Source organism: Vanessa cardui, chromosome Z (assembly GCF_905220365.1).
Source record: "Vanessa cardui chromosome Z, ilVanCard2.1, whole genome shotgun sequence".
In the NCBI taxonomy this organism is placed as follows: domain Eukaryota; kingdom Metazoa; phylum Arthropoda; class Insecta; order Lepidoptera; family Nymphalidae; genus Vanessa; species Vanessa cardui.
In genome coordinates this window covers 10,898,814-10,926,510 of record NC_061154.1, presented here as the reverse complement: position 1 = coordinate 10,926,510, position 27,697 = coordinate 10,898,814, and the positions used below count along the sequence as shown (strand labels likewise).

Genomic DNA, 27,697 nt, shown 5'->3' with positions numbered 1-27,697 from the left:
AATCTCAAACAATTGAAGAAACGTCGCTGTTATTTAAGGTGTCTCCCGGTTTGTTTGTCGAAGTCAAAAGATGTAAGACGAATTAATTCCGACTCCAAGCTTAAAGAAAAAATATGTATGGTTATAGGGCATTCGTAAGCGGTATGAAAAATAGGTCTCCAGATAGTACGTGGTCACCAAAGCCTATAGAAATGAGTGCCAAAAAAATTAACCTCCTTTACAAGCGATACCATCCTTGAGAAATAAAAATGTATGTCCCCATTTAAACTGTAGTGTATGTAATTACACTGACACACTTACCCTTTAAACTGTAACACAAAAATATGAAATATAGCCTTTTGAAGGTAGAATATATTATGAGTAGGTGGCCAACTACCTAGACGGTCTGGCACAAAACCCTACCACCAAGTAAATATGTCATCATGGTCCTAAATTTATAATACATAAATATATAGTAACCACTAGACGGACGAACAGTAATAGTAATTAATTTAGGATCAACAATAACAAATGTTAGCCCTTAGCCCATTGGTTAGCCCATTGGTTAGCCCACTGGGCTAAGGTCTCCTCTCCTCTTGAGAAGGTTTGGAACATATTCCACCACGCTATTCCAATGCGGATTGAAATACACATGTGGGAGAATTTCTATGAAATTAAACACATGCAGGTTACCCCACGATATTTTCCTTCATCGCCGAGTTCGAGATGAATTACAAACAAATTAAGGACATGAAAATTCAGTGGTGCTTGCCTTGGTTTGAACCTGTAATCATCAGTTAAGCTGCACGCGTTTTAATCACTTGGCCATCTCGGCTTTTTAGGATCAATTGGGGATCGTTATAACATATTTAGTTGGTTGTAGGGTTTTTGTTGACTGATTAGTCACCATACCTTTTGACTAATTTTCTAAAATTATTCACTAATTTCAGCAACGTAACACGGTCACTGTAATTACCTGTAGAATTCACAAAGGTATTACAAAAGCAATTACTACCTTTAATTGCTAAAATAACAGTAAAATGAAGGTAGATTTATTCGTTGGGTAAAAACTTAATAAAAAACAGGTTATTTCATCACTTTTATTTGAGACTAGATGTTAGTGTTTATAGAATTAATATGCCGATTAGCTTATAATGAAAATAAATACATATATTATCTTATAGTATTTACGTATCTATGACAATAATAAATCTATATTATGAGTCAATAGTCTGAGAGACGACGTCTATTTCATACAGCTATATCATTAACAGCACGTAGATGAAGAAAACTCCATGGAATTGTCCCGTGGGTCTCGGAGTCAAGGTTTGAGGTGATGACGTGATTCAAAGAAAGCCGATACAGCTTCCTCATGTTTTCATATTCTGCAATTAATGGTATAATGCATCTAAATCTGAAATACCTATTTAATCTTCGATAACAGGGCTTTTGTAAATACACACAATATTTAGCTACATATGCTAACACTTATTATTCGACTGATCAAAAAACGTGTTCAAGAATGCATTCGTTTTGCATTATTTTACCCTAACTACTAATGCCTGATTAAACATCAACATTCACAACCACAACACTGGTTAAAATTAACTATTTAAAATGGTTGATTTCTTTTAATAACTTATATACAACATATTTCATATAAAACGCTAGAAATAGAACAAAATAATACATACAAATATTTATATTGTTGGAATGATATTGACACATCAAAGTAATTAAAATAGGTACTTTGACATAATAGGGTAAAAAAAGATTTACAAAAATAGCACAAACATATTTTTTATGGTAACTATACTTATATATATTTATTGCCAATTAACTTAGTTACATTAAACAAATTTTACCGACATAAATACAAAAAAAAACAAACATAATATGAGCGCACAAAATCTTAGTGTAAGTCTCGTTTTTTTTTTTAATCTTAATTATAAATATCATTCCTTTCAATCTCAAGTACACACAAAGTACTAAGTTGTCACAACAAGTAGTAGTAATGTGTCGATAATTATAACTATTATAAATATTTACGGCCAATCTTCAATTGCGTTGTGAATCGTGTGCCATGTGAGTCCATTGCCCGATGGAGGGTGTCGCGATGGGAACAAAACATTCCTGAAGAATGTCCTTCCCTGGGTCAAACCGAGGAATAATTTCCAATTTTTCTTCCTACCAAAGTTATATGGATTCCTAAATTGGTTTTTATCAATTTTTCTGAGTGACGCATTAATATGAGCCTCCACACTTGTTTCACCCCTGCTGATATTCTTCCCATGCATTACGATTAATGTTCCGAGAGCGAATAGTACTGATAGACATGTAACTGCCATGAAAACAACAGCTTTCCTTTTCCACGGATGAGCAGTTATTCGCTGCGCCTCAGTTATGACAGGTGTAGGGAGATTATGCTCTCGAGGTGAATTCTCCGAATCATACTCTGCGATAACTTGAACTGGTACAAGGACACCACTTTGGTTCATGCGAACCGGATGCCCTATAAGATCTGGATCATGTTCCTGTGTTAACCCACCTGAAATTTACAAAGGAGATTTTTATTAGGTTAACTTTTCCTTACATTATTTATATTCAGACAATAAAAAATAATATTAAAATATAATTACCTGTGTCATTAACCCAAAGGACTTGATAGCCCAAATCCAACCCAGCGATTATAACAAAAGCGACTCCAGCCACCATGTAAGCCATGTAGAGGTAAAAATAGCGGACATTGAAATAACCCACGCAGTTGTTTAACCAGGGACAATGATGGTCCATCGCAAGTACACATCTATCACATACAGAGCAATGGTGAGTGCGAGGTGGCTTTGGAGAAATACATTTCTTGCAAATACTTGCAGCTTCTGATATCATCGAACCCTGGAAATCAAAAGAAGATATCAGATTTTCAAGTGATTTCTAATAAAATGCACTCTGCATTGCCATTTACAATAATATTTGGTGCTAATAGTTATGATTATGGACCAAGTCTCTACATTGAAAGTTATTGCTCAATAGAAATTATTCTTGAAAATTTAGTTCTGAATTGGAGGATGGTTAATAAAATCAAATATCTTACGTGAGGTGGGTATCCTGGAGGAGTTGAAACACCCATGTAGTAATGAAATACAATATTCAGTAGAAGCCAGTTGCCAAAAACAACCAAAAATACTGTAATATACTGATTTTTTTGCCACCAATATGGCAATCCAACCCAGTAAGCGATAGTTACTACAGCTGTTGTTAAAACAGTTACACAGAACACAAACACCTAAAATAAATAATAAAATTTATTATCTATGCATGAAGAGTGAAGTAAATGTAAGACAAATAAACAACTATGACTTCAAATTCTTGTGAACCTCGAATAATACAGGACAGTTTAAATAAATAAGATCTTCAGTATGCAAGTAGTAAAAATGTAACCTATTTAATTATGTACATGCAAAGATACAAAGTTGCCTTGTAATTTTTAACATAACCTTACCCTTACAAGCCAAAAACATAACAATGTGATTTATTAATAGCTAACTATAGGAACTAATTCATTTTGATTTGTTTTATTTCCCTATAACTTTATTTGCAAATGTTTTATCTTTTTTTGAACTTTTATTCTTATTTTATCTAAAATACTATTGATTGAGAGAGGTCATATATAAATTCATTGAAAATACTTATATATTAACCATTTTGAAACTTAGTTCAAAATTAGTCAGTCGCTTGCAGACTAAAATTTGTCAATTTTACTAGTAAGATCATAATTTAATTGTTAAAGTCAGTCATCTGACCATCTGTTTAGATCATTGATTTTTTTGTTGCTCATAATTTGGTATTTGTGATAACAGTATTTATTAAAAATAAATCATGATGTAAATGATTATTTAAATTTATCACATTTTCAAGCTTACTAACATTTTTATCGGAGCAAATATTGAACTAGGAAAAATGGCTGCAACATAACCTATATTTTCACTCTATAAAAGATAAAGATAGTTATGAATGCACCTTATTAAATGATAGATATATTATCTCATGGGAGTTTCTGTAGGCTTTTTAATACCTACAATTTTATAACATTAACAATCTAAGTATAACAAAAGAGTATTTTAGATAATACATTCACAATAGTTCAACCATGACATAGACAATATTTACAAATGCTACAAACGATAAATATGAATTGAACTTGTTCAACTGCTCTTTCTATTAGTAATTACAATGCATTAAAATTCATTGAATTATCAAGAAGTTAGCCAGATGTCAGAGTCAACATTTTTTGAAATCTTTTACAATTAATTTTTATATACTATATTTACTATAGTTGAAGCACAGTTTAGTCTTCTATTTAAATAGTATTATTATTTTGAAGAATTCAGATGTAAACCACACAAGAAGTTTAATTTTATTAAATGGTTTTATCATATAACATGACACAAGCGACCAGGCCCGACACCGCATGGGTGCTATGCTATGACCTCCCAATGGAAACTTCTATAATTATCAGTGTTTCTTTACTAAATTTTGCATGTATTATATACAAAAATCTTCCTCTTTACACTCTATCTGATGAAAGAAACGCAAAACAAAATCTGTTGCGTAATTTCATAGATGCAAGCATACATAGGGACAGACAGTAATAAGCGACTTTGTTTTATACTATGTAATGATAATGATTAGATGCCCTATTGTTATTAAAATAAAACTATGTTGATTAATATATATCTCACTTACCAGATAGTATTACATCTTTGTATAAAGCAAAAGAATAAACTTGTTAATTTCAAATTATAAATAGTTAGGAATATATATACCTTTCCTAAGTTACCAGCAAAGTTATCGACAAACCAAAAAATTGGTTCTAAGAGGCAGTCAATTATATAACTCTGGTCCATGTGTGTGTTGAACGTAAGAGTGTAAAAAGTCAACACAACTTGGGAAATTTTCCATGTTATATATTCCCTAAAATAAAATGACAGTATATTTTTTTATTTACAAATTTGAATAATAAATAATGATCATTAAACTGGATTTATTTTGCGGTGTTTTATTCATACCTTTTTAACTATAACAAAATTAAATGTGATATTTATATCCATGAATTTCAAAATAAAAAGACAGATAAACTATACCAAAAATAAAAAAGATGGTATTTCAAAATAATAATAAATTTTCATTGAAATCTACAATAATTACAACAGACTATTTTAATAGTCCTATAATTCCTCCGGTGTTAAATTACGGTTGGATTTGATTCTAGGTTCTCTCGTAATTAAACAATGGATAATTATGATACAATTTTATCTTAGTCTATAATATGATTAATTAAAATGTATGAAAACAATGCCGCCTTACATCAATAAGATCAAGAATAATCAAAATCTACGCAAGATTCAAAACAACTCAACTATTACTTACTTTATTCTACCGTAGAGTCCTCTCCATTGAAACCGCCATTGAAATACTACCATTTTAATATATTATTTATATCTGACTACACATTTCTTATAAAATCTAGGTAAAACACATATCGTTTCCGACAAAATATGAAACTCATGCACTTATTAAACAAACATAATAATTATTTTGATTTATTTATTTATAAAATATGTATCCATGACATTGACGTTGACAAATGCGTCAAAAGCCTATAGACATAGAGTATTGACTACAGTATCGAATACAGACAGATTAGATCAGAAAATTAATTGACTATTTCAAAAATTAATTCGATGCAATACGAGTACCCCAAGTAAGAAAAACAAAAGTATGAGCCTTTTTATAAAATATGTAGATTCTCTCTCATATCCTTATCGCGTTGCCAACCTGTGGAACTACGATGCAATGTTCCATTGTGCCTATTATAGTTACATTCATCCTTTAAACCGAAACAGAGCCACACTAAGTATTGCTAAATAAATATTTTCAAATAAAAAATTAACTTAATTCATGGATTTTTTTTAAAAAGACTCTTGACAAATAATCTTATGAACATCAAATCTTTTTAATAATCTATCACACACTATCTAACGATTAAGATAGAAAAATACATTAATAGATAATGCGAGGCCAAATGAGTGGAATTCATATGTTTGAATAAGATAAAAATTAGTTTGTGACTCTGTGAACTCATGTCAAAGAAGTCAAAGAACCGTATTATTTGACAAATGTAAATTTTTTGGACCTCTGAAACATAAATACTATGTATTTAGTCTTCAACAAACATAAATGATATTGACAATCGTGCAATTTATGAAAAATAAAACGAATACTTCATGTTTTGTTAAATGTAGTCAAAAATTAAACCCGTGATTTTGTAATGCCATAAAATGGCTACAATGATTTTATCAAACAAAACTTAATTTTAAATATAATGTGATCAATTCTGTCAAGAAACATGGGTTTGACCCGCTTTGTTTGTTTGATTTTAATTGGTTATTCCAACTATGTGTTCGTATTAAGTCTCGATAGTGATACTAAGTGTAATGCAACATCTACAACAGGTGTACAATATGAGTTTACTACTGATATAGTTAACAGTGAACATATAATAACATTTAGAGGCTATTATTTCAAATACACAAGAGAAAATTACGTGAAATCTGCTTTAAAAAATGCTGGTGTAAGTATTACTTTCATAATTATTTAAGATCTGAATTAAATAAACCAGCCTTGTGTCATCATGATAAAAAAAAAATTATGTCTTTTCATCTATCTATTATTGTAAAATTTTTAGGTTCATTTGACAATTCCTAATTTATGCAAGAGGGTAAACATAAAACACGCAGAGTACTTAACATAAAACTACAACATATAAAAATATTAGAAGGTTCCTATAGGAAAGTCCATCGCATGTAGTACCATTATATGAATAAGAATTGAATGTATACATTCGATGTTCTTTTTTTTTATTGAGATAATAGTTTATATAAGGCAAGCTGTTATCTTAATGAAGCTTTTGAATCAGTAATATTTTAATTCATATCTTTGACTATATCTGTGGCATCAAAATTAGCATTCAACTATTGTGTAAAATTTCCAATAATTTATTATGACTAATGAAAATAAAAATTAATATTATTGTCCCTATATGATAAAACTGTTTTTTAAGTAAACTTTGTATGGGATATATTATTTTATAAATATACAGGGTTACAGGTTAAGTCGACCGAAATCCTTTAAGAGAGGATAGATTTCATCATTCCTAACCGATTTGACTATGGAACCCCATATCCTAAACCTAACCCTTCTCAAGTTATTGGCCTTTGAATTTATTTTATAAAAATGACAGATTTTTTGACGACTGCCTCTTTATTTTTGTTTTGTGTCCCAATTTTGTATTCTTTTTGCTATTTTTGAGTAGAAGATTAGTTGCTTTATTATTTTAAGCTACAAAACTGCCAGTAACTATACCAAATGAGTCGTAGTAGACAGTCAATTGTTAAAAAAAATAATTACATTTAAAAAATATATTTTTTATTTCTAAGATATCTTTAAAAAAGTCTATGTCAGATGTACTGCAGATATGCTAAAAAATATCTACGGCTCTTCAGCTTTCCGATATGGTATAATAACATAGAGTATTATTAGAATCCTTGGAAAAAATCTTTAAACAAAGACGCCCGAGTAACAAACGTTAAGCCGCTCGCAGCGCCTGTTGTCCTGCAATGAGTGCGAGCGGGACATTTTTCAATGTAAATAGGTACGAGAGGCATAGGTAAAAACTATTTTGTTGTTATTGTGTGTGCTTTTTGGTAATTCCTTAATTCCTTATTCAGTCTGCTTACGCGATTCGTCCGTGGTAGATGCGATACATAGTGCTCTTGGTTTTTTACTCGATTTGGCTTGTTTTCTGGACTGTTTCTTCCTATTCGTGACTGTGCTTGTTAATTGGACTTTGATTTGTATTTCTGATTTGGACCTGTTGAAAATGACGACCTTTACAAATGAAGAATATGCTGATATTCTGATTTGTTATGGGTACTGCAACTGTGTATCTTCACGAGCACGTGAAGAATGCATAGTACGTTATCCTGGCCGCCGTATACCGGATATTAGTGTCTTTGACGGAGTTTATCGGCAAATTAGAGAGACTGGCTCTGTTTCAAGATGACGAACAGACGTAGGCAGACCACGAATTCATGACGACGACGAAGAGCAAGATAATGAGATAATTCGACGATTTCGACAGGATCCCACTACGTCAACTAATGTTGTTGCTCGAGGACTTGGACTCTCACAGTGGAAAATGTGGTTTACAGTGCATACTGCTGGTCTCTACCCCTACCACTTCACGCCAGTACATATCATCGAAGAAGGAGATCCTGCGAGGAGACTAGACTTCTGTAGATTTATGCTCAACGCAGATTTAGAAGATCCGTTGTTATTTAGAAGAATCTTGTGGACTGATGAGTCAAAATTCGACCAAGACAGGATAACTAATTATCATAACACACAAGTTAACAAACGTCACGAATAGGAAGAAACAGTCCAGAAAATAAGCCAAATCGAGTAAAAAACCAAGAGCACTATGTATCGCATCTACCACGGACGAATCGCGTAAGCAGACTGAATAAGGAATTAAGGAATTACCAAAAAGCACACACAATAACAACAAAATAGTTTTTACCTATGCCTCTCGTACCTATTTACATTGAAAAATGTCCCGCTCGCACTCATTGCAGGACAACAGGCGCTGCGAGCGGCTTAACGTTTGTTACTCGGGCGTCTTTGTTTAAAGATTTTTTCCAAGGATTCTAATAATACTCTATGTTATTATACCATATCGGAAAGCTGAAGAGCCGTAGATATTTTTTAGCATATCTGCAGTACATCTGACATAGACTTTTTTAAAGATATCTTAGAAATAAAAAATATATTTTTTAAATGTAATTATTTTTTTTAACAATTGACTGTCTACTACGACTCATTTGGTATAGTTACTGGCAGTTTTGTAGCTTAAAATAATAAAGCAACTAATCTTCTACTCAAAAATAGCAAAAAGAATACAAAATTGGGACACAAAACAAAAATAAAGAGGCAGTCGTCAAAAAATCTGTCATTTTTATAAAATAAATTCAAAGGCCAATAACTTGAGAAGGGTTAGGTTTAGGATATGGGGTTCCATAGTCAAATCGGTTAGGAATGATGAAATCTATCCTCTCTTAAAGGATTTCGGTCGACTTAACCTGTAATCCTGTATATAGCATAAGTATTATGTCCACATAAATAAGATCTATTAATAAATTACTAAGGAGTAGATCATTATAATGTATATAACTTTGAACTAAGCCCTGAGTATTTGTATAAAAGTTTATTTTTTCTTATGAGTGTGTGAGGATAGCTTATTTAAACATAATAATAATTACTCTTTCTGCTCTCATAACAACTTACATAACAGATTTACTTTTTTACATGTATTTGCATCACTGAGACAATGAACAATGAGAGTGTGACAAAGTTACAATAGAGTTTTTGCTCCTCTTATACTGAGAACTGATGCAATATATGTAATATATAATTCTAATGCTTGTTTATACACCCAGTTGCTTATGGTGACCCATATTTGAATATAAGAAAGACCTACGCATGGCAGTTAACCAGTTGCAGACTGATTGTGATTTAATCTTAACATTATTTTCTTACAATATATTGTTAATTAGAATTTTAACCAAGGTCAGCAATGTAAATTTATAATTTAGTGGGATGGAAACAATCCTTGGAGTGTTAAGGGTATATAATATGATATTGCTACTTCATTTGTTGACTAAATGAAAAAAAATAGGTATTTGAGATATCTGTCCAATGTCCAATGTTGGATCTGATTACAGCCTCTTGCATTGTGATTAGGCCCAATGTTGGACACTATTTGTCTTCACCAAACTTAAAGATTCAGAAATTAATTTATCTTCATTAGTGATTGTTGTAACCTCGGATTATTCTGATATCTCTAATAAAAATAATTATTTAAAGCTTTGCAAGCTAATCAGTATAGTACTAATAGTGCAATGGGGTTGCTGTCTTGTGACTACAACATTATTGACAAACTAAAATGTTGCTCTCAGATTTCAAATTGGACAATACTTCAGCGGAATAATGCAGCTAAGGAATACCCAAGCGACTTCGACGTGATTGCCTTTGGAGATGACATGAAGGATGGCATTGAGGCTCTCCGGGATCATCCCGCGGTCCGTCGCGTCACAGCGCAGCGTCAAGTCCTACGAACTATTAAATTTGTGAAAGAGGTCCGACAAATTTGTATTTCATAAGACATGCCAGCCATTTTTTTTTTTAATTATGTATCTTTATAATCTGTGTCTGATAATAAGTACGTCATTAACATAATAAAGTTATATACAGGACGATTGCGGACCTGCCGGATGTCTCTATTCTGGATGGAGGAATCATAAACGTCGATCTCGTGCTCTACACTCGCTCAAAAAGCTCCGAGAGGTAGAGTTATTTTTATTCATTGCTTTCTATGTGACAGTTACTAATGGTTAAAATTAAATTTAAAATGTATGTTAATTTTTTCGTTTGTATGGCTAACCCTAAAACAAATTTGCTAACCTCAGTAAAATCTGTTAATATTTTATAATATCATCATAATCCTAATCCTCATCATCCTCCTGCCCTTATCCTAAGTTTATTTGGGGCCGGCGCATCATGTCTTCGCCTTCCATTCTTCTCTGTCGAAGCTCATCTCACAAGTAGGGCCGTATTTAGGGGAGCCCTTCCCTAAATACGGCCCTGGGGCAATAAACCGGGGCAACTGCCCTGGGGCCTCCACATTAGTGGGGCCACAGTTTTCAGCAAGTTAACAAATACCGAGATATAGTCAAATTATAATAATGTTATTATTTAATATTTTAAAAGTTATCGATACAAGAAAATAAATCATAGCTTACTGATTGAAATAAAAAAAGTAATTAATTCATGATAATATAATTATAAGGTTGTTCAAGGTTCTGTTTGTCTAGGGCCCCCACTGCTTTGTGACCCGGGGGCCTCCAGACCTTTAAATCCGGCTCTGCTCACAAGTAACATTCTTTCTAGCCATATCTTTTTTCACACAATCCATCCATCGTTTCTTTGGTCGTTATCTAGTTCTAGATCCATCCACATCCGTGCTCAAGACTATATAATATAGAATTCTATAGTATATAAATATAATCCATATAATTTAAAATTTTTGTAATAAAATATATGTTTCTTAAATATAAAGATTTTAAAGTCGTAAGAACATATACGTATTTATATAAATAAATATAGTACACCGTATGGGAAAATAACAATTCAATATGTATGTTACTAATATTTTGGGTCAATGTCTAAGCAGATTTGGTACGTGTTTGTTTACAGAACGATGGCTACTCGTCTAGGAAGTTACTAAGGACGGTTCCGCGGCAGATAACATCGGTTCTAAAGGCAGACCTGTTGTGGTCGCTGGGGGTAACGGGTCAGTTCTATCGTTGTAGTATGGATGCTTTGCTTTGCTATTTTTCCAAAGCCATTTATCATTTGTTACATCACTAATATTTAATTGTATACATACTATTTGCGTGACTATTCACTTAATTCATTGCTATTTTTTCAATATAATATGGATTCCGAACGTACGGTATAATTAGTTATATGGCGTGTTAAAATGGTTGTACGAGCCTTCATATTCCAATAATATTTTGATTGATTTCGATAAGAGATGAACTATATTGAACTATATATATCTATCTATATATCTAAGTAAATATTAAGAATCGTTTAAAATAAATATAGATATATTGTGAACTGTCGATAAATTGCAAACTCAGTAAGCAATCAAGAATACAAAGTCCTTATAAATCTTTTAACATATGTAATTAAACTCAGTACGTAATTTTCTGGTTGCAACGTACGTTAAATCTAAACGTATCTAAAAGTAGATACTGATCCTTTAACTTCTAAATAACGTTATTATATTTATACATAATTACGTTTAATGACAGTTATTAATACTGAGATTACACCTGAGATATTAAGGTGGAATCAGACGGTTCTTTTTGCGTCTAATTTTGCTCGTGTGAAAGCGCCAGATATCATCTTTAGATGTTATCGAATGAGAAATGTTTTTTGAGGAAGCAGTAAAATTATCAGAATACGAGTATCGTCATCTATATAATTCAACACCAAATATAATTTAGTTATCATCATTGTCATGTGACAATGTTTATTTAGTATTGATGATAAGCGTTTTAATTATACTGATTATTTAAGATGTCTTATTAACATGAAATGGAATGCTATTGTCTAACAGCTTTTTTATTTTGAATGTATATATTAACGATTTGTATTACACTAGCGACCCATTCGCTTCGCACGAGTGCAATAATGATGCTAAATTTACTACAGAATTTGTTTATTTACGACATCATATAAGAAATTCCTAAAATTGACAGTAATTCTTTACTATATTGTCCAAGTATATAACAAAAACCTTACTCTCGAATCACTCTATCTATTACAAAAAAAAAAACGCATCAAAATCCGTTGCGTAATATAAAAGATCTAAGTACACATAGACAGTTAGCGGAAAGCGACTTTGTGTTATACTATGTAGGGGTTGTAATGAATTAAACTTTTAATGTTAGGCGAGGGAATTAAAGTAGCGGTGTTCGATACGGGCCTGTCGCGTCACCATCCGCATTTCGGTCGGGTCCGGGAACGAACGGACTGGACCGGCGAGAACACCCTGGACGACGCTCTGGGCCATGGGACATTCGTGGCCGGAGTCATCGCCTCCAGGGCCGACTGTCTCGGCTTCGCGCCGGACGCAGATCTACACATATTCCGTGTGTTCACCGACAACCAGGTACGTGAAATATATGTATAAAACGTTACAATGTGTTATACTTTTCTTGAGTCGAGATGGCCCAATGGTTGGAACGCGTGAATCTTAACCGATGATAGCGGGTTCAAACCCAGGCTAGCACTGCTGTTTCATGTGCTTAATTTGTCTTTATAATTCATCTCCTTCTCAGCGGTGAAGGAAAACATCATGAGGAAACCTGCATGTATCAAATTTCATAGAAATTCTGCCACATGTGTATTCCACCAACCCGCATTGGAACAGCGTTGTGGAATATGTTCCAAACCTTCTCCTCAAAAGGAAGAGGAGGCCTTAAGCCCTATTTATAGGCTGTTGTTGTTGTTGTATACTTTTCTTTCCCATTAAAAATGATATTATTTGCGTAATTTGCTATCTTATCATATCATATAGTATACGAGCGGAATATGTGGCTTTACCCGCGAGACGTATAAAAAAAACAAACTTCCAACCTGCATTTAACTTCCTTGAAACTCACAAAGTTTCGTAAAACACTTATCAGATGTCTACACACTATAAGGTACCTACACGCTAAATAACGAGTGTCGGTGTTATAGATTCTGAGATTTCGTGATTAATCAGTCAATCGTATTTCGATTTTATATAATCGATTTTGGTGTTATGTATGAATTAATATTCTAGTTATCGGGCATACGTTATATTCATAAACCATACGCACATTATATTCACAGATTTTATTTTAATGATCTGTGACAAAAAGTGGATAGCTAAGCTTCCAAATTCAATTTCCCGACTTTATCATGTAACAAGTCCTTATACTTTCTGCTGAACGACAGCCAAAATTTGTCAAGCATTGTAATATTCAAAATAATATGTTTTTTCATATTTTAATGTTTCGATATAAATCGTAAGATATGGAACAAACCTCTGTTCTAAAAGGTCTAAAAAAATGTTTATTTTAATCAATATTCGCGATTAAAAATATTTAAAAATCTTTAGTAGCAAGCAATACGGTACCCTTAGTTAGTTCCAGCGATTTACTATAAGAGTTAGTCTAAAACATCCTTACAATTGTATTGCAGGTATCCTATACGTCTTGGTTCCTCGACGCCTTCAATTACGCAATACTGAAAAAAATTGATGTCCTCAACCTGAGTATCGGCGGACCAGACTTCATGGATCACCCATTCGTCGATAAAGTATGGGAGCTGAGTGCTAATAAGGTTAGTATTGAAATACGAGGCTTCCTTGCTACTCCAGAATCATTATTATAGAATAAGGCTCTACATAAATATTTTATACTAAAAAAATCAAAAGATATGTTTTCTTTTTGTTAATAATCATTTGCGTATCTACATCTCGCCAAAGTGTTATCACAAACAAATTAATTGTTAAAGAACAATCATCATTATTTTATTTATTTATGTAACTACAGGCACAAGGGACATAATATCTTAGTTCCCAAGGTTGGTGGCGCATTGACGATTTAAGGAATACTTAATATTTCTTACACCGTCATTGTCTATGGGTAATGGTGACCACTTACCATCAGGTGGCCCATATGCTCGTCCGTCAACCTATACCATAAAAAAAAATATATGTATTTCTCTTATTTATCTCATACGTCATTCTAAACCTCTTAATCTTGAGGAATAACCCTGTACAAACACTAGCCACAAGTGACACGTGTCCCACGGAATATGGAAATAGTCGTTCGTGAAACAAAGATTTTTTTATATTTTTACACAGATAAAGTCGTGAACAAAAAAAAGACGTAAATAGACCTAGTCTCCTCAGAAATAGGAAAGGAGATGGGAGGATAAAGAAGTCTCCATTGAATGTTATTAGACAGAACACTTGACATAATAACGATATCCTATTTATGATAAATCTTCATCCATCACTTGCGTAATATATAAATATAGAGATATCATTAAGGCATATTTTAATATCAACAGGTAATCATGGTATCAGCGATAGGCAACGACGGGCCGCTGTACGGAACCCTGAACAACCCAGCGGACCAAATGGACGTCATCGGCGTCGGTGGTATCGGGTTCGATGATCGCATCGCGAAGTTTTCCTCGAGAGGGATGACGACGTGGGAACTACCGGATGTGAGTCATAATTACAGCATAATTTTACCCTATTCCAACCCCAATAAGACGAAAGCCAATTGAACTACATTTGACATCGTAATGACGCCATACTGTTCGAGAAATTGGATATTATATTCATTGCAAAGAAATGGCGATTGAACTTTGACGACACTTTCTACTTTTAACCGTTTAAGCCATTTTAATCGGTAGTTACACCAATCTGTAGATAAATTTCTGGTTAAAAACAGTAGAGAAAATACAATATTCCGAAATCAAGCCAATAAAGATTCGTTCCTAGAAAAAAGTTAAATTTTTTTTTTTTTTTTTAATAATTATATAGTGATATTCATAATTATCATCATATTGACAGTGAAATTATTCACTTCATTATATTCCTTAAATTTAATTCTTTTAAATACCTGTTATATTTGCGACTTAAAAAATTTTATATACTGTAACATAATTTCAACGCTACGCTCATACCTTCGATAGCTCAGTTGGTAGAGCGGTGGACTGTAGTGTAACTGATGTAGTGATCCATAGGTCGCTGGTTCAAATCCGGCTCGAAGGAGTTCTTTTATATTGTAAAAGGATATTTTCTGAATATATATTATTATTATTCCTTTTATTTATAATTTATTTATTTAATAATAATCAATATTTTAATATTAGAGGCTCGTTTGATACTAAAGTGAAGCTAACGTATTATTTTAGTACTAAATGGTTTAAATTAAAAAAAAAAAAGAATAGAGATTAATATTTTTAATAACTGAGCATATGTTTTATAATATCAACACATTCTGAAATATACATACTTATCAATTGATTATATATAATATCTAATTATCGACATCTGAAACAATTCAGTCAGAAAACTGTTTACTTATAAATAATAAATATCGTTAAAAAAATTTTAATTAGCCGATGTCAAACATAAACTTTAATTATGAAACACTTGTTATAAGATTAAAAAGTAGTAAACTTTATTTGTGTGTCTGTGTTGTTTTAATTTATCAAGTTTCACGGAACAAATTTGATTCAATCGATCTGGAAACAACAATTATTATTATTTATAGTTTCAAAGTGGAAAAAAGCTTTCAATTACTAATTAACATGTTTTATGATATAAAGCTTAATGTAATACTCGAAAAGAAATTCGTCAGTCCAGGTCTCAGATACTAAAGCAATTGAACCACCAATTGGAAGAAGGGATTAAACGCCACTTTTCGAGATATTTACTTTTATACAGTCTTACATACTTTAGACGTAGGGCTAAATATTATACATTTAAGGCAGGTCTGTGGGTAAATAAATCAGGATTGATATTTTCTTAATAATCATTGATGTCCTATAAATTTATAAGTTATGAATCTTTTTTATTATCTCCGTTCCTATTTTTTGGATTTATTTCCTTCTTCCAATTGGTGGTTCAATTCTAGGCTCTGGTAATTACATTATTGTGGTACTTTCTGAACCAGTAGTAAGCGTAATAATGATCTCAGATTTTTTTTCTCATAGGGATATGGTCGTATGAAACCTGACATTGTGACATATGGAAGCGGCGTGCGGGGCTCGAGTGTGAATGGTGGTTGTAAATCGCTCAGTGGTTCGTATATATTAAATATAAAACTAGCTGCCGTTCCTGGCTTTGTCCGAGTGAAATTAAAAAAAAAAGTTCCCGATAGCAGTTAACTTCCGGAGTCCAATCCAAACCAAACAAAAAGCTTTCAATATATACACGTTCAAAAAATTTTTTTTTATGGTATAGTTTGGCGGACGTGCATATGGGCCACCTGATGGTAAGTGGTCACCATCGCCCATAAAAGGAATAGTTAATATTTCTTACATCGCCCATAGACAATGACGCTGTAAGAAATATCAACTATTCCTTACATAGTCAATGCGCCACCAACCTTGGGAACTAAGATGTTATGTCCCTTGTGCCTGTAGTTACACTGTCTCACTCACCCTTCAGACCGGAACACAACAATACTGAGTACTGTTATTTGGCGGTAAAATAACTGATGAGTGGTTGGTACCTACCCAGACGGGCTTGCACAGAGTCCTACCACCAAGTAAATTCATTGGTCGTAACGAAACAGTACGATGTTTACATTTCATATCATATTGTTTTACAAAATCAACAATTAACAATTGAATCGTATATGTGTTATGACAAGTCAATTTTATTATGCTATCCATATGTCAATATCGTATCTCATAATGAATCTAACAATATTCAATTATAAAATCCAGGCTGTTTCAAATAACAAGAATATGTTTATTATTGTATATTGTAAATTGACATAAAAAAGAAAAAAAAAATAGATCCCGCTGAGTTTCTTTCGCCGGTTCTTCTCAGGTCTGAGGTATTAAATTCCGTACCGGTGGTAGATTTTCGACAGTCAATAAGAAAGTGTAAACACTTCCATTTTGAATAAAGGTTTTTGACTTTGACTTTGAAATCTGTTCATGATGAAGCAAAGAAAAAAAAATAGTAATTTCCATAGTTAATAGATGAAAATTTATGAAAGCTAATTATTAAAAAGTTATTTTATTTTACAGGAACATCAGTAGCGTCTCCAGTGGTCGCTGGAGCGATAGCTTTGCTCGCGAGCGGCGTGCCCCGTCAGAACCTCTCGCCAGCCTCAGTGAAACAGGCGCTTTGTATAACTGCCAGGAGACTGCCCGGGCCAAACATGTTCGAACAGGGTCATGGGAAACTCGATCTCATAAGTGCTTATCAGGTATTTACTTTCTCACTTTGGTTATGGCTTTTAATTTTAAGGGTCCAATCCGGGTTGAGTCATATAACATGGTTTTCTTTACCACGAGATAAATTATGACGATTCAAGAGTTAAATTACGTGTCTCTCACATAATGAAATTTGAGTATCTGTGAGATTAAAATAATCGCTTTTTAGTAAATACTTATTCATATATACGCTAAACATATATCAAAATATCAACAACAACAAAACAACAACAACAGCCTGTAAATTCCCACTGCTGGGCTAAAGGCCTCCTCTCCCTTTGAGGAGAAGGTTTTGGAACATATTCCACCACGCTGTTCCAATGCGGGTTGGTGGAATACACATGTGGCAGAATTTCTATGAAATTTGTCACATGCAGGTTTCCTCACGATGTTTTCCTTCACCGCCGAGCACGAGATGAATTATAAAGACAAATTAAGCACATGAATCAGCGGTGCTTGCCTGGGTTTGAACCCGCATTCATCGGTTAAGATGCAAGCGTTCTAACCAATGGGCCATCTCTGCCCATAAAAATATCTATTTTTACTATTTTTGTCTCTCTTTCTGTCTGTTTGTTCCGGCTAATCACATCGAATTAATCATTTATAGTATAAGCTGCGAATTGCACAATAACTTTTTTGTAAAATTTAAACATTTTGCACAACTATTTTAGAATAATAATATTATAAAAGTACCGATTTCATTTCTTACATAATGCATAAATATTGTTTTAGTTCCTCCGCGAATACGAACCCCAAGCCAGCCTGAGTCCCCCGTACATAGATCTGACGGAGTGCCAGTACATGTGGCCGTACTGCACCCAGCCGCTGTATTACAGCGCCCAACCCACGATAGCGAATGTCACCGTCATCAACGGACTCGGCGTGGCGGGCAAAGTGGTGAGTTACCCATCAATCACATATCTGTTAATTAATATGTTTGGTTTTATGAGATGTTCTACAATTGCTATGTGATTTAGTTATATATCTATATGTAACTGTATTACTATAATATCTTTTGATGTTATCATGATTGTACTTGTGCGTCAGCCGATGCGATTGTTTTAAAATTTCTTTATGTATGATTAAATTTGTACCCTGTATGAGAATGTGTTATCAAAGAATCTTCGCTAGCGTATTGTGTAAAATATGATTTTTTATCTGGTTTGCGTGCTTTGGGACATGACCTTTTGAAATTTTGGTATGCTATTTTGATTATGTCTAGTTTTATTCTTAGCAATTGTGGAAATATGCATACAAAAATAACGTGTCGTTTATGGAACAATTTCCTTTTAAATATTTAAAATTATAAAGATCGTTTATCGTATTTACTTAAAAACTGTGAAATGTCATTAAAATAAAGTTTACTCTTGCCGGGTTGTAACACTCATTATGGACAAAATGCAAAGACATTCATATCTCCATAAAATTGTACTTATCTTACAATTCAATTCCAAAAGGTTATATCCTAATAAAACTTTGATCGAATAATAGACGTTTTATTTTTGTTATAGACAAAAGTAGGTTGGCATCCCCATCTACCGCATGGAGTAATATTGTCAGTGTCGGTGGATTTCATCGACATACTCTGGCCGTGGTCTGGTTGGTTAGCTATTAGCTTCTCGGTCCTCGAGAGTGGTGCTAACTTTGACGGCATCGTTGAAGTAAGTTGAATCGAAACTACTACTAACTAAATCGATTGTTACTACACAAAAAGATAACCTTGTCCAATCCAATGGAAGGACTATAAACAAAACTTAGATTTAAATACATTGTTATTCTCAAGTAATAATTATTGATTAGTAACAGCCTGTAAAATTCCACTGCTGAGAAAATAGTAATAGGCCTCTTCTTCCATTAAGGAGAGGGTTCGGAACGTAATCCACCACGCTGTTCCAATGCGGGTTAGTGGAATGCACATGTGGCAGAATTACGATGAAATTAGACACATGCAGGTTTCCTCACGATGTTTAAACACAATTAAGCACATACATATAGTGGTGCTTGCCTGGGTTTGAACCCGTAATCATCGGTTAAGATGTACGCGTTCACCACTGGCCTAGCCAGATTATTGACTAATAAGTCTTTATTTATAATATATAAGCCCAATCCTAATTATAATACAAATCATGGTCTCTTTAATTTTCCGACCGATGGTATCGCGTCAATTATATATCCAAGTTTATTTTTCTTTACTTGTATTATTCTTGAAAAAAACTATTCATACTAATTATATTTTTTGTTAATAACAGGGTCACGTTAACATCACTATCGAGAGCTTTGATGTGGTCTACGATTTCGTCATGAAAAATACGACACTAATGTTACCTATTCGGTAAATATATTTTGTACAACAGTTATTATTAATTAACTACGTGTATATTATTAAGAAAAATGATTTTCTTTTATAAACAACGTGTCATATTTAGAAACAGGTTATAATCGAAGTCAGCGTTCTAGAAAAGAACATTGTCATAAACAAGCAAGACACTTTTTGTTTTGGTCATTTTCATAACGAATCCTTTTGCCAAGATGATCATTATTTTCTAGCAAAGCTCAGACGACCCGTTTTTATTTTTTAGCCGAGAATGCTCCTATGTAATTTTAATAACCAGTTGAAACAACGCAACCGTTTTTAAACAACCAAATATAAAATAACCTGCCTAAATTATTGTATATTGTTTTTCTTTTCTTATAATATTAGTCAGATATATTTTAAATAGAAAAAATATACAAACTAGCTCAATGATCTATATGATGATATTTGACAGCGCCCGTGTCATTCCCGTCCCGGTCCGCGGCCGTCGTCTCCTCTGGGACCAGTTCCACAGCCTCCGGTATCCGGGGGGCTACTTCCCTCGCGACGACTTGCGTGCCAAACACGACCCGCTCGACTGGCACGCCGATCACGTTCACACAAACTTCCGCGACATGTACCGCCGACTACGAGAACATGGGTTCTATTTGGAAGTCATGGGTAAGATTCACATAACTGTCAGCTGTTAATTGCAAATTACAAATTAAGTTTTGAAATGGGTCACTATTGCAATCGCCTTTAAACTACATTGCCAAGCCGTTGCCAACAATGGCAAATAATTTGTTACATATTTTGTGCCACGTTCGCCCTTTGGAATTAATTAAAGATGTTTTTTTAATGATATTATAAATGCTTCAAATTATCACTGCTGCAATCGCCTATAAACTACTTTGCCAAACCGCTGCCAATAATGGCAAATAATTTGTTACAGATTTTGTGCCATGTTAGCCCTTTGGCAATAATTAATAATGTTTTTTTAATGAAACTATAAATGCCCCAAATTATCATGCTGCAATCGCCTATAAATACATTGCCAAACCGTTGCCAATAATGGCAAATAATGTGTTACATATTTTGTGCCATGTTCGCCTATCGAAATTAATTAATGACGTATTTTTATTCTTTTTAAAGAATACTAGCAATGCCCCAAGATTATTAAGACTTTACAAATACTCCCATTTACCCCTCTTTTTAAGCTTATCACGTGTTGTTAGGAGTGGCTTTTACATCGCTAGGCGACCCGTAAAATGCAATGGGCATTATTGACGCGTTAATATTTGACGACCTCCATGGTCGAGTGGTGTGTACACCGGTTTTCATGGGTACGCCACTCTGAGGTCCCGGGTTCGATTCCCGGCCGAGTCGATGTAGATTACCATTAGTTTTCTATGTTGTCTTGGGTCTGGGTGTTTGTGGTACCGTCGTTACTTCTGATTTCCATAACACAAGTGCTTCAGCTACTTACATTGGGATCAGAGTAATGTATGTGATGTTGTCTCATAAAAAAAAAAAAAATATATGTGTTCCAGGAAGTCCATTAACCTGTATCGACACCTCGCTGTACGGCGCCCTCCTCCTCGTGGATCCAGAGGACGAATATTTCCCCGAAGAAATGGCGGCCCTCAAAAAAGCCGTGGACTCTGGCCTCTCGCTCATTGTGTTCGCTGATTGGTACAACGCATCATTACTGCGTCACGTTAAATTCTACGACGAAAATACGAGACAGTGGTAATGTTATCTATTTATTTAATCTGTGATTTAAATGTACCTATGTATAAATACTAGCGACGAACCCTAGCTTCTTATGGGTACTTGATGTGTATCCCTATATTATGAGAAAATTACTTAAAATCATTATAAATTGTTAATCTATGTGGTATTGTGATCAGTGGCGTAGCTAGGTGAGGAAGGGCCCTAGGGCATAGAAAAAGCATCGGGCCCTCATCCCCTCTTTTTCATCCCTCTTTAACTAATAATTACCCTTTAAAATTATAGATACCAAATAAGAAATCTTGTGCGCAGGGTCGTGATTTTCTAGCTACAGAAGCTTAAGGATTAGTTTAGAGGGCCCCCTGAACTCCGGGGCCCTGGTGCACTGCACCTCCTGGCCCTACGATAGCTACGCCACTGATTGTGATATATATCCTATATTACTGTATCAACAATACAACTGTAACAAACAAACATACATACATACATCGATCCTCAAAATCTTTTGCAATTATAACATTAGTAGGATATTAGGATTTTTTAACATTTTTGTCGTATGTAGGTGGATACCGGAAACGGGCGGCGCTAATGTACCGGCATTGAACGATCTCCTCAGCATGTTCCAGGTATTTCACCTTTGATTTTGTAGTGGAGTTTAACTGTAGGCTTATTTGACTGGTTTTTAAAATCCATTTTATATTATTTAGTAGAGTATAGGAACCCAGTAAAAGTTTAAATAAAACTAGTTTTAACGGATTTTTATCGCGTATATTAATTATTTTGTACATCCCGACGTTTCGAGCACTTTACAGCGTTCGTGGTCACGGGTAGAAAATAATTAATATACGCGATAAAAATCCGTTATAACTAGTTTTATTTAAATGTGTAATAATCGCGAAAATTTAAGACAACACCAGTAAAAGTTGTTTTTTTTTTATTTCTAGTACATATTTGCCGAAAAATATTAAATAAAAATTCTATATTTAAATAACGCGCGAAAACGCTGCAATGGGGTCGGTTACGTCACTTGCCTGTATTGTAATCTGTCGTACATATAATCCACATACAGTATGCAAACGAGGTTAACAAGCAAGTGACGTTACCATAAACCTGACCAATCAGGAGCGTTATGTGTCACGTGTCATGTTTTATGGTTTTTTTTTTAAATAATTTTTCTTTTCAACTTTCGTTAATAAATAACCATTTTTAAACTCATAGATTACAATAACTGATACTTAAATAGTTTCAGCAGTGCTCAAAGTTCGTTTGTGATCTATAGGTGGCTCTAGGCGATCGAGTGTTCGAAGGCGCGTACAAGCTAGCCGGTCACCCCATGTACTACGCAAGCGGGACACACATACACAGCTTCCCCGAACACGGTGTCTTAGTAACGGCCAAACTGTCGGATCAAGGTCAACAAGTAAGAATAATTCTCCTTTTAATTAATTAATTTGAGAGTCGAGATGGCCCAGTGGTTAGAACGCGTGCATCTTAACCGATGATTGCGGGTTCAAACCCAGGCAGGCACCGCTGATTCATGTGCTTAATTTGTCTTTATAATTTATCTCGTGCTCAGCGCTCAAGGAAAACATCGTGAGGAAACCTGCATGTGACAAATTTCATAAAAATTCTGCCATATGTGTATTTCACCAACCCGCATTGGAACAGCGTGGTGGAATATATTCCAAACCTTCGCCTCAAATGGAGAGGAGGCCTGTAGCCCAGCAGTGGGAATTTACAGGCTGTTTTTGTTGTAATTAATTTGTTTCCTATTGCTAGAAATATTTCGTTATGTAGATATATTTATATTATAATTATTAATTATATATATAATGACCACATATTGTTAGTGAATCTGATTTAATAAAAGTGTAATCGATTTTAGAAAGTCATTCGTTTGTTTTCTTTTAAAAAAATAATATAAGATGATTTCCCGCGCATACGAATTATTAAAAAAAAAAAACAAAAGAGAATCGCGCGGGGAACGAAAATAATATTTTATAAAAATAAAACAAATAAATATTCTGTATACCGTTGTATTCATTACTATTTAACGGGAATTTCAAAAATATATTAATAATACAGATTTTTATATAAGTTTACGTCACAGTCGTTTGTTTTTACAGATTATGTCAGGAGAAAAGGCTAATGGGGCGGGCGACTCGTCTGGAGGCGGGAAAAAGATTGACGTCCCGATACTGGGGCTGTTGCAGACGGAGAGCGAGTCACGTGACTACACCAACGACACCAATACCAAGTTACCTAAGGTATGGTTTAATGTCATTAATAGGCTCACATATATTATGTATAGTACGACACAAATTGGAATGAAAATAAAACCGATTACTGCCGATTTACACAACCAATAGAAATAGCTCCCTATCGCGCCGTTCGACGCTATTCGTCACTATAGATTCACGCGTCAGAGAAAGCAAGTGCACGTCAAATTGACGAATATATTAGGTCGTACGATATTACAAGTCGTTACGTTTGTGCAAAGATCATATTCGCATGAGAAATAAATATTGATAATTTGGGATAGCGTACTCAATTCGGATGTGATCGGTTTTACGAATTTTGCCGATGCGACATCTAAGTTGTGTCGTACTATACGTAAGGTACCCAATATATTTTGTATAGAATTAATATCTCTATAAAAAATAAATAAATAAATACAAATACAATTTTCTATCTATTCATATAATAAAATTGCAGTGTCTGTTTGTAATATTAAAATAACTACTTTTTAAAAAAAGCTTTTGTATATATTATAAATGGTACATAAACCAATTAATTTTTTTATAATTTTTGTTTGTCTGTTCGTTCCGGCTAATCTTTGAAATGACTGGACTGATTTTGACGGGACTTTCACTGGCAGATAGCTGATGAAATAATGAGTAAATTAGTTTACTCTTATTTAAGAATTATATAAATAATGAAAAAGTCACATTGCAATGTCCAAATACTGTCAAGTACCGCACGCAGCCCTTGCGCATATAACCACTCCGCCACAATAAAATCTACAAATCATTTTTTTTTTAATTGAAAAATGAAATATTTTTACGAAAGCACCGGTTTACAAACAATAGGAATACATGAATAGGAATATTTAAGTAAATTAAAATTCTCCCCTCCAGGCTGGCAGGCTAGTGGTCTACGGGGACTCGTCGTGCTTGGAGGGTGGAGCAGTTCGGCCGTGCCATTGGCTCCTGCTAGCTGCTTTACAGTACGCGTTAGTGGGTCACGTGCCCACCTCTCTCAGAGAAGCAGCCGCTACCAGCCATCACCGCGATGTACATATCATACCATCGGGTAAGAACAGTAAAAAGTAGTAAAGTAACAGCCTGTAAATTCCCACTGCTGGGCTAAAGGCCTCCTCTCCCTTTGAAGGTTTGGAACATATTCCACTACGCTGTTCCAATGCGGGTTGGTGGAATACACATGTGGCAGAATTTCTATGAAAATTGTCACATGCAGGTTTCCTCACGATGTTTTCCTTCATCGCTGAGCACGAGATGAATTATAAAGACAAATTAAGCACATGAATCAGCGGTGCTTGCCTGGGTTTGAACCTGCAATCATCGGTTAAGATGCACGCGTTCTAACCACTTGGCCATCTCGATTCACTGTAAGAACAGTGAATATAATTATTTTACAAAATTGAAAAGAGTTTTTAAGTACCATTTGTATGAATTCTTTAAGCGGACACAAAATTGTTACCAATTATTATAATTGATTTTTAGTATTCGAATTACGTCATCTTGTAAAAAAAATTACCTGTTGCCTGTAAAGTCGGTATACGGGCGAAAGTTTTACGTGACAACGACTTTGAGTGGTAAAATAATTCTAATTGTCTGTCTCTCTCGCTCTCAGGCGGGCTAACCATGCCCGAGTGGAAGGCACGCGTGCCTCTCACTCGCTCTCGTTGTGAGCGCATAACGTGAGCGGAGCGTAACGCAGTTTCTTGAAGTGTCACCCGGCAAACCAATTTATAAGACGTTGTCACGTCAAAATAATATGAACGATTCCAAATATTAAAATGAAGATTATATTTATATCCAAACGCCTCCTTAGAAGTAAGTTATACTTTATTTTCATATAGAACTACCGAAACGTGCGGAGGGTGGTCGGTTGCACGCATATTCAAGAGTCCTGTCACCCGACGGCAGTGGGCCTCGGCCCGTGCCCGATTGCGTTTCTCTTCCACTGATGGACCCTCAGCCTGTCCATGCACCACCTTCATCTAGGACATTGGCGCCCAGGCATCAACCCACTGATCCAAAGAGCATAGGTATTTATACATATAAGCTTTCTTGTTTCTGATTTGTTTAATTGCGTTAAAAAGTAACTTGACAGGCTTATTAAGTAACTATATCTCGTGGAATGAAACGTTTACCATTTTGACGTGAGTTAGTTATATTATGTATCTGTATTTAATATATGAACTTATCTCGTCAACAACATTTATTACCACTTAAAGTTTACTAGTTAAATGCCTCGTTTGCTTTATATAGACCACAGATCGCTTTATATAGAACCCAGAACACTTCAAAACCCAGGTCGCACCGATAAAAAATATTAGGTTATCTCTTCCAAAAAATTATCACTTACAGGGCGTAAGCATGGAAGTTGAGAGTATTCCTCTAAAACACGTTAAGCCTTGTGTCCTGCGCCTGAACTCTTACCGTACCTCCCGGATTTGCCGTTCCATCAGATTATGAGCGGGAAATGATAGACAGTGTAATAGTTTTTGGTAATTATTTATACCCAAAAATGTTTCCTGCGCTGTCTCATCTGATCATCCACGAGATAAGCCGTTCCATATATGATTTCAGCAATAGTGACTTAACGAGAAACCGTTGACTTTCTCAGGCGCTCCAGACATGGAAGGCACGGAAGCAGCGCCTCGGGCTTGGCGCGGAGCTGGAGCGGCTCCATCGCGCTCCCACGCCGACGAAATCGACGACGTCCACTCAATCTTCGCCGGGCGAATGTTAACACTTTGCTCCATAGTCGTCATCGTATACTGTCTACATGCCTTCTGGAAACGATGCGGACGAAAAATTCGACGGCGGAAACTGATATCGCTGGCCACCTAGCATAAGGCCTCCCCCAAGCCAAGGCGCGATTTCACGGACTCGCTCCGAGATGTGAAACGCGGATAGAGAAGGCGAAACGCTCGAATAGGCGTAACGCGTAACTAGACGCGAATAGACTAGACTAGATTAGACTAGACTCTAAATACGCGTCACGCCTACAAAGGCGTGTTATATGCAGATACGACGGTGAACAAGTATCGCCTGATTTGTGGGCACAACAAAGACTGAACGCTTTACGGCATTATCATTACAATACTGTTAAAGTGATGTAACTTACACACACATAAAACATTTCATGCAGTGCATATATCAACGATTTTATGTAATTATGCTATGTATGTATTGTAAATGATTTGTGGGTAATGTTGTTTTTAAATTTAAGTTATATGTAATTAAAAACAGTGGTTATCTATTGAATTCGACTAAATTTATATTTATCAAATGTATAGTAGTATAAGTAGTAAATGTTATATTATTTTATTAAAGTTTAAAAATATCTTATTTGTCTTATTAATTATAATTTTAATAGCGTTATATGTCATAAAACACAAAAAAGTCAATTCTATTCGGAGTCCTATGACTGTGTCAATAAATTGTGACAGAAGAAGACTAATCCTAAAATTGAGGACTTCAATACATAAAAGGAAAACTATTACGATAATAATCGTTAAAAGATCGTGTCGCTCAAGGTCTGAGAACATAAAATGTATGAACAGTTTTTCAATTTTCATCCTTTAAATTAGACTATTGATGTGACAAAGGTGTATTTAATGATCATTACTTTGGTTTTAACTGATTCGGATACTCGGACAGTTATTTAGTAATTTTTCTGTTCCTTAAACAAACATCGCTAACCAAGCAATAATAAATTAAAATGGCATAATATTTGTAATTATTTTATGTATTA

The 27,697-nt window shown here is 34.3% G+C and overlaps 2 protein-coding genes and 1 non-coding gene across 3 annotated transcripts; 2 read left to right on the top strand and 1 right to left on the bottom strand.

The window, feature by feature from the left end:
- Nucleotides 1–1,071: 1,071 nt before the first annotated feature.
- Nucleotides 1,072–5,624, bottom strand: LOC124543172 (palmitoyltransferase ZDHHC16). Its single transcript, XM_047121249.1, has 5 exons — nucleotides 5,410–5,624; nucleotides 4,806–4,953; nucleotides 3,074–3,265; nucleotides 2,619–2,874; nucleotides 1,072–2,527 (listed from the first exon to the last, which is right to left on the bottom strand). Exons 1-5 carry the CDS (start codon nucleotides 5,460–5,462, stop codon nucleotides 2,025–2,027), a joined length of 1,152 nt encoding a protein of 383 aa, XP_046977205.1. The 5' UTR covers nucleotides 5,463–5,624; the 3' UTR covers nucleotides 1,072–2,024.
- A 479-nt stretch (nucleotides 5,625–6,103) lies between these two features.
- Nucleotides 6,104–27,288, top strand: LOC124543048 (membrane-bound transcription factor site-1 protease). The gene is made up of 20 exons (XM_047121064.1): nucleotides 6,104–6,613; nucleotides 10,056–10,235; nucleotides 10,351–10,443; nucleotides 11,353–11,449; nucleotides 12,618–12,838; nucleotides 13,897–14,037; nucleotides 14,773–14,931; nucleotides 16,432–16,519; nucleotides 17,479–17,660; nucleotides 18,400–18,564; nucleotides 19,179–19,328; nucleotides 19,917–19,999; nucleotides 20,436–20,641; nucleotides 21,511–21,709; nucleotides 22,254–22,317; nucleotides 22,971–23,111; nucleotides 23,818–23,958; nucleotides 24,829–25,003; nucleotides 25,794–25,982; nucleotides 26,564–27,288. Exons 1-20 carry the CDS (start codon nucleotides 6,389–6,391, stop codon nucleotides 26,788–26,790), a joined length of 3,126 nt encoding a protein of 1,041 aa, XP_046977020.1. The 5' UTR covers nucleotides 6,104–6,388; the 3' UTR covers nucleotides 26,791–27,288.
- On the top strand, nucleotides 15,396–15,484 carry Trnay-gua. The gene is given in 2 exon segments: nucleotides 15,396–15,432; nucleotides 15,449–15,484. It is a non-coding gene; the product is annotated as a tRNA-Tyr (tRNA).
- Nucleotides 27,289–27,697: the final 409 nt, after the last annotated feature.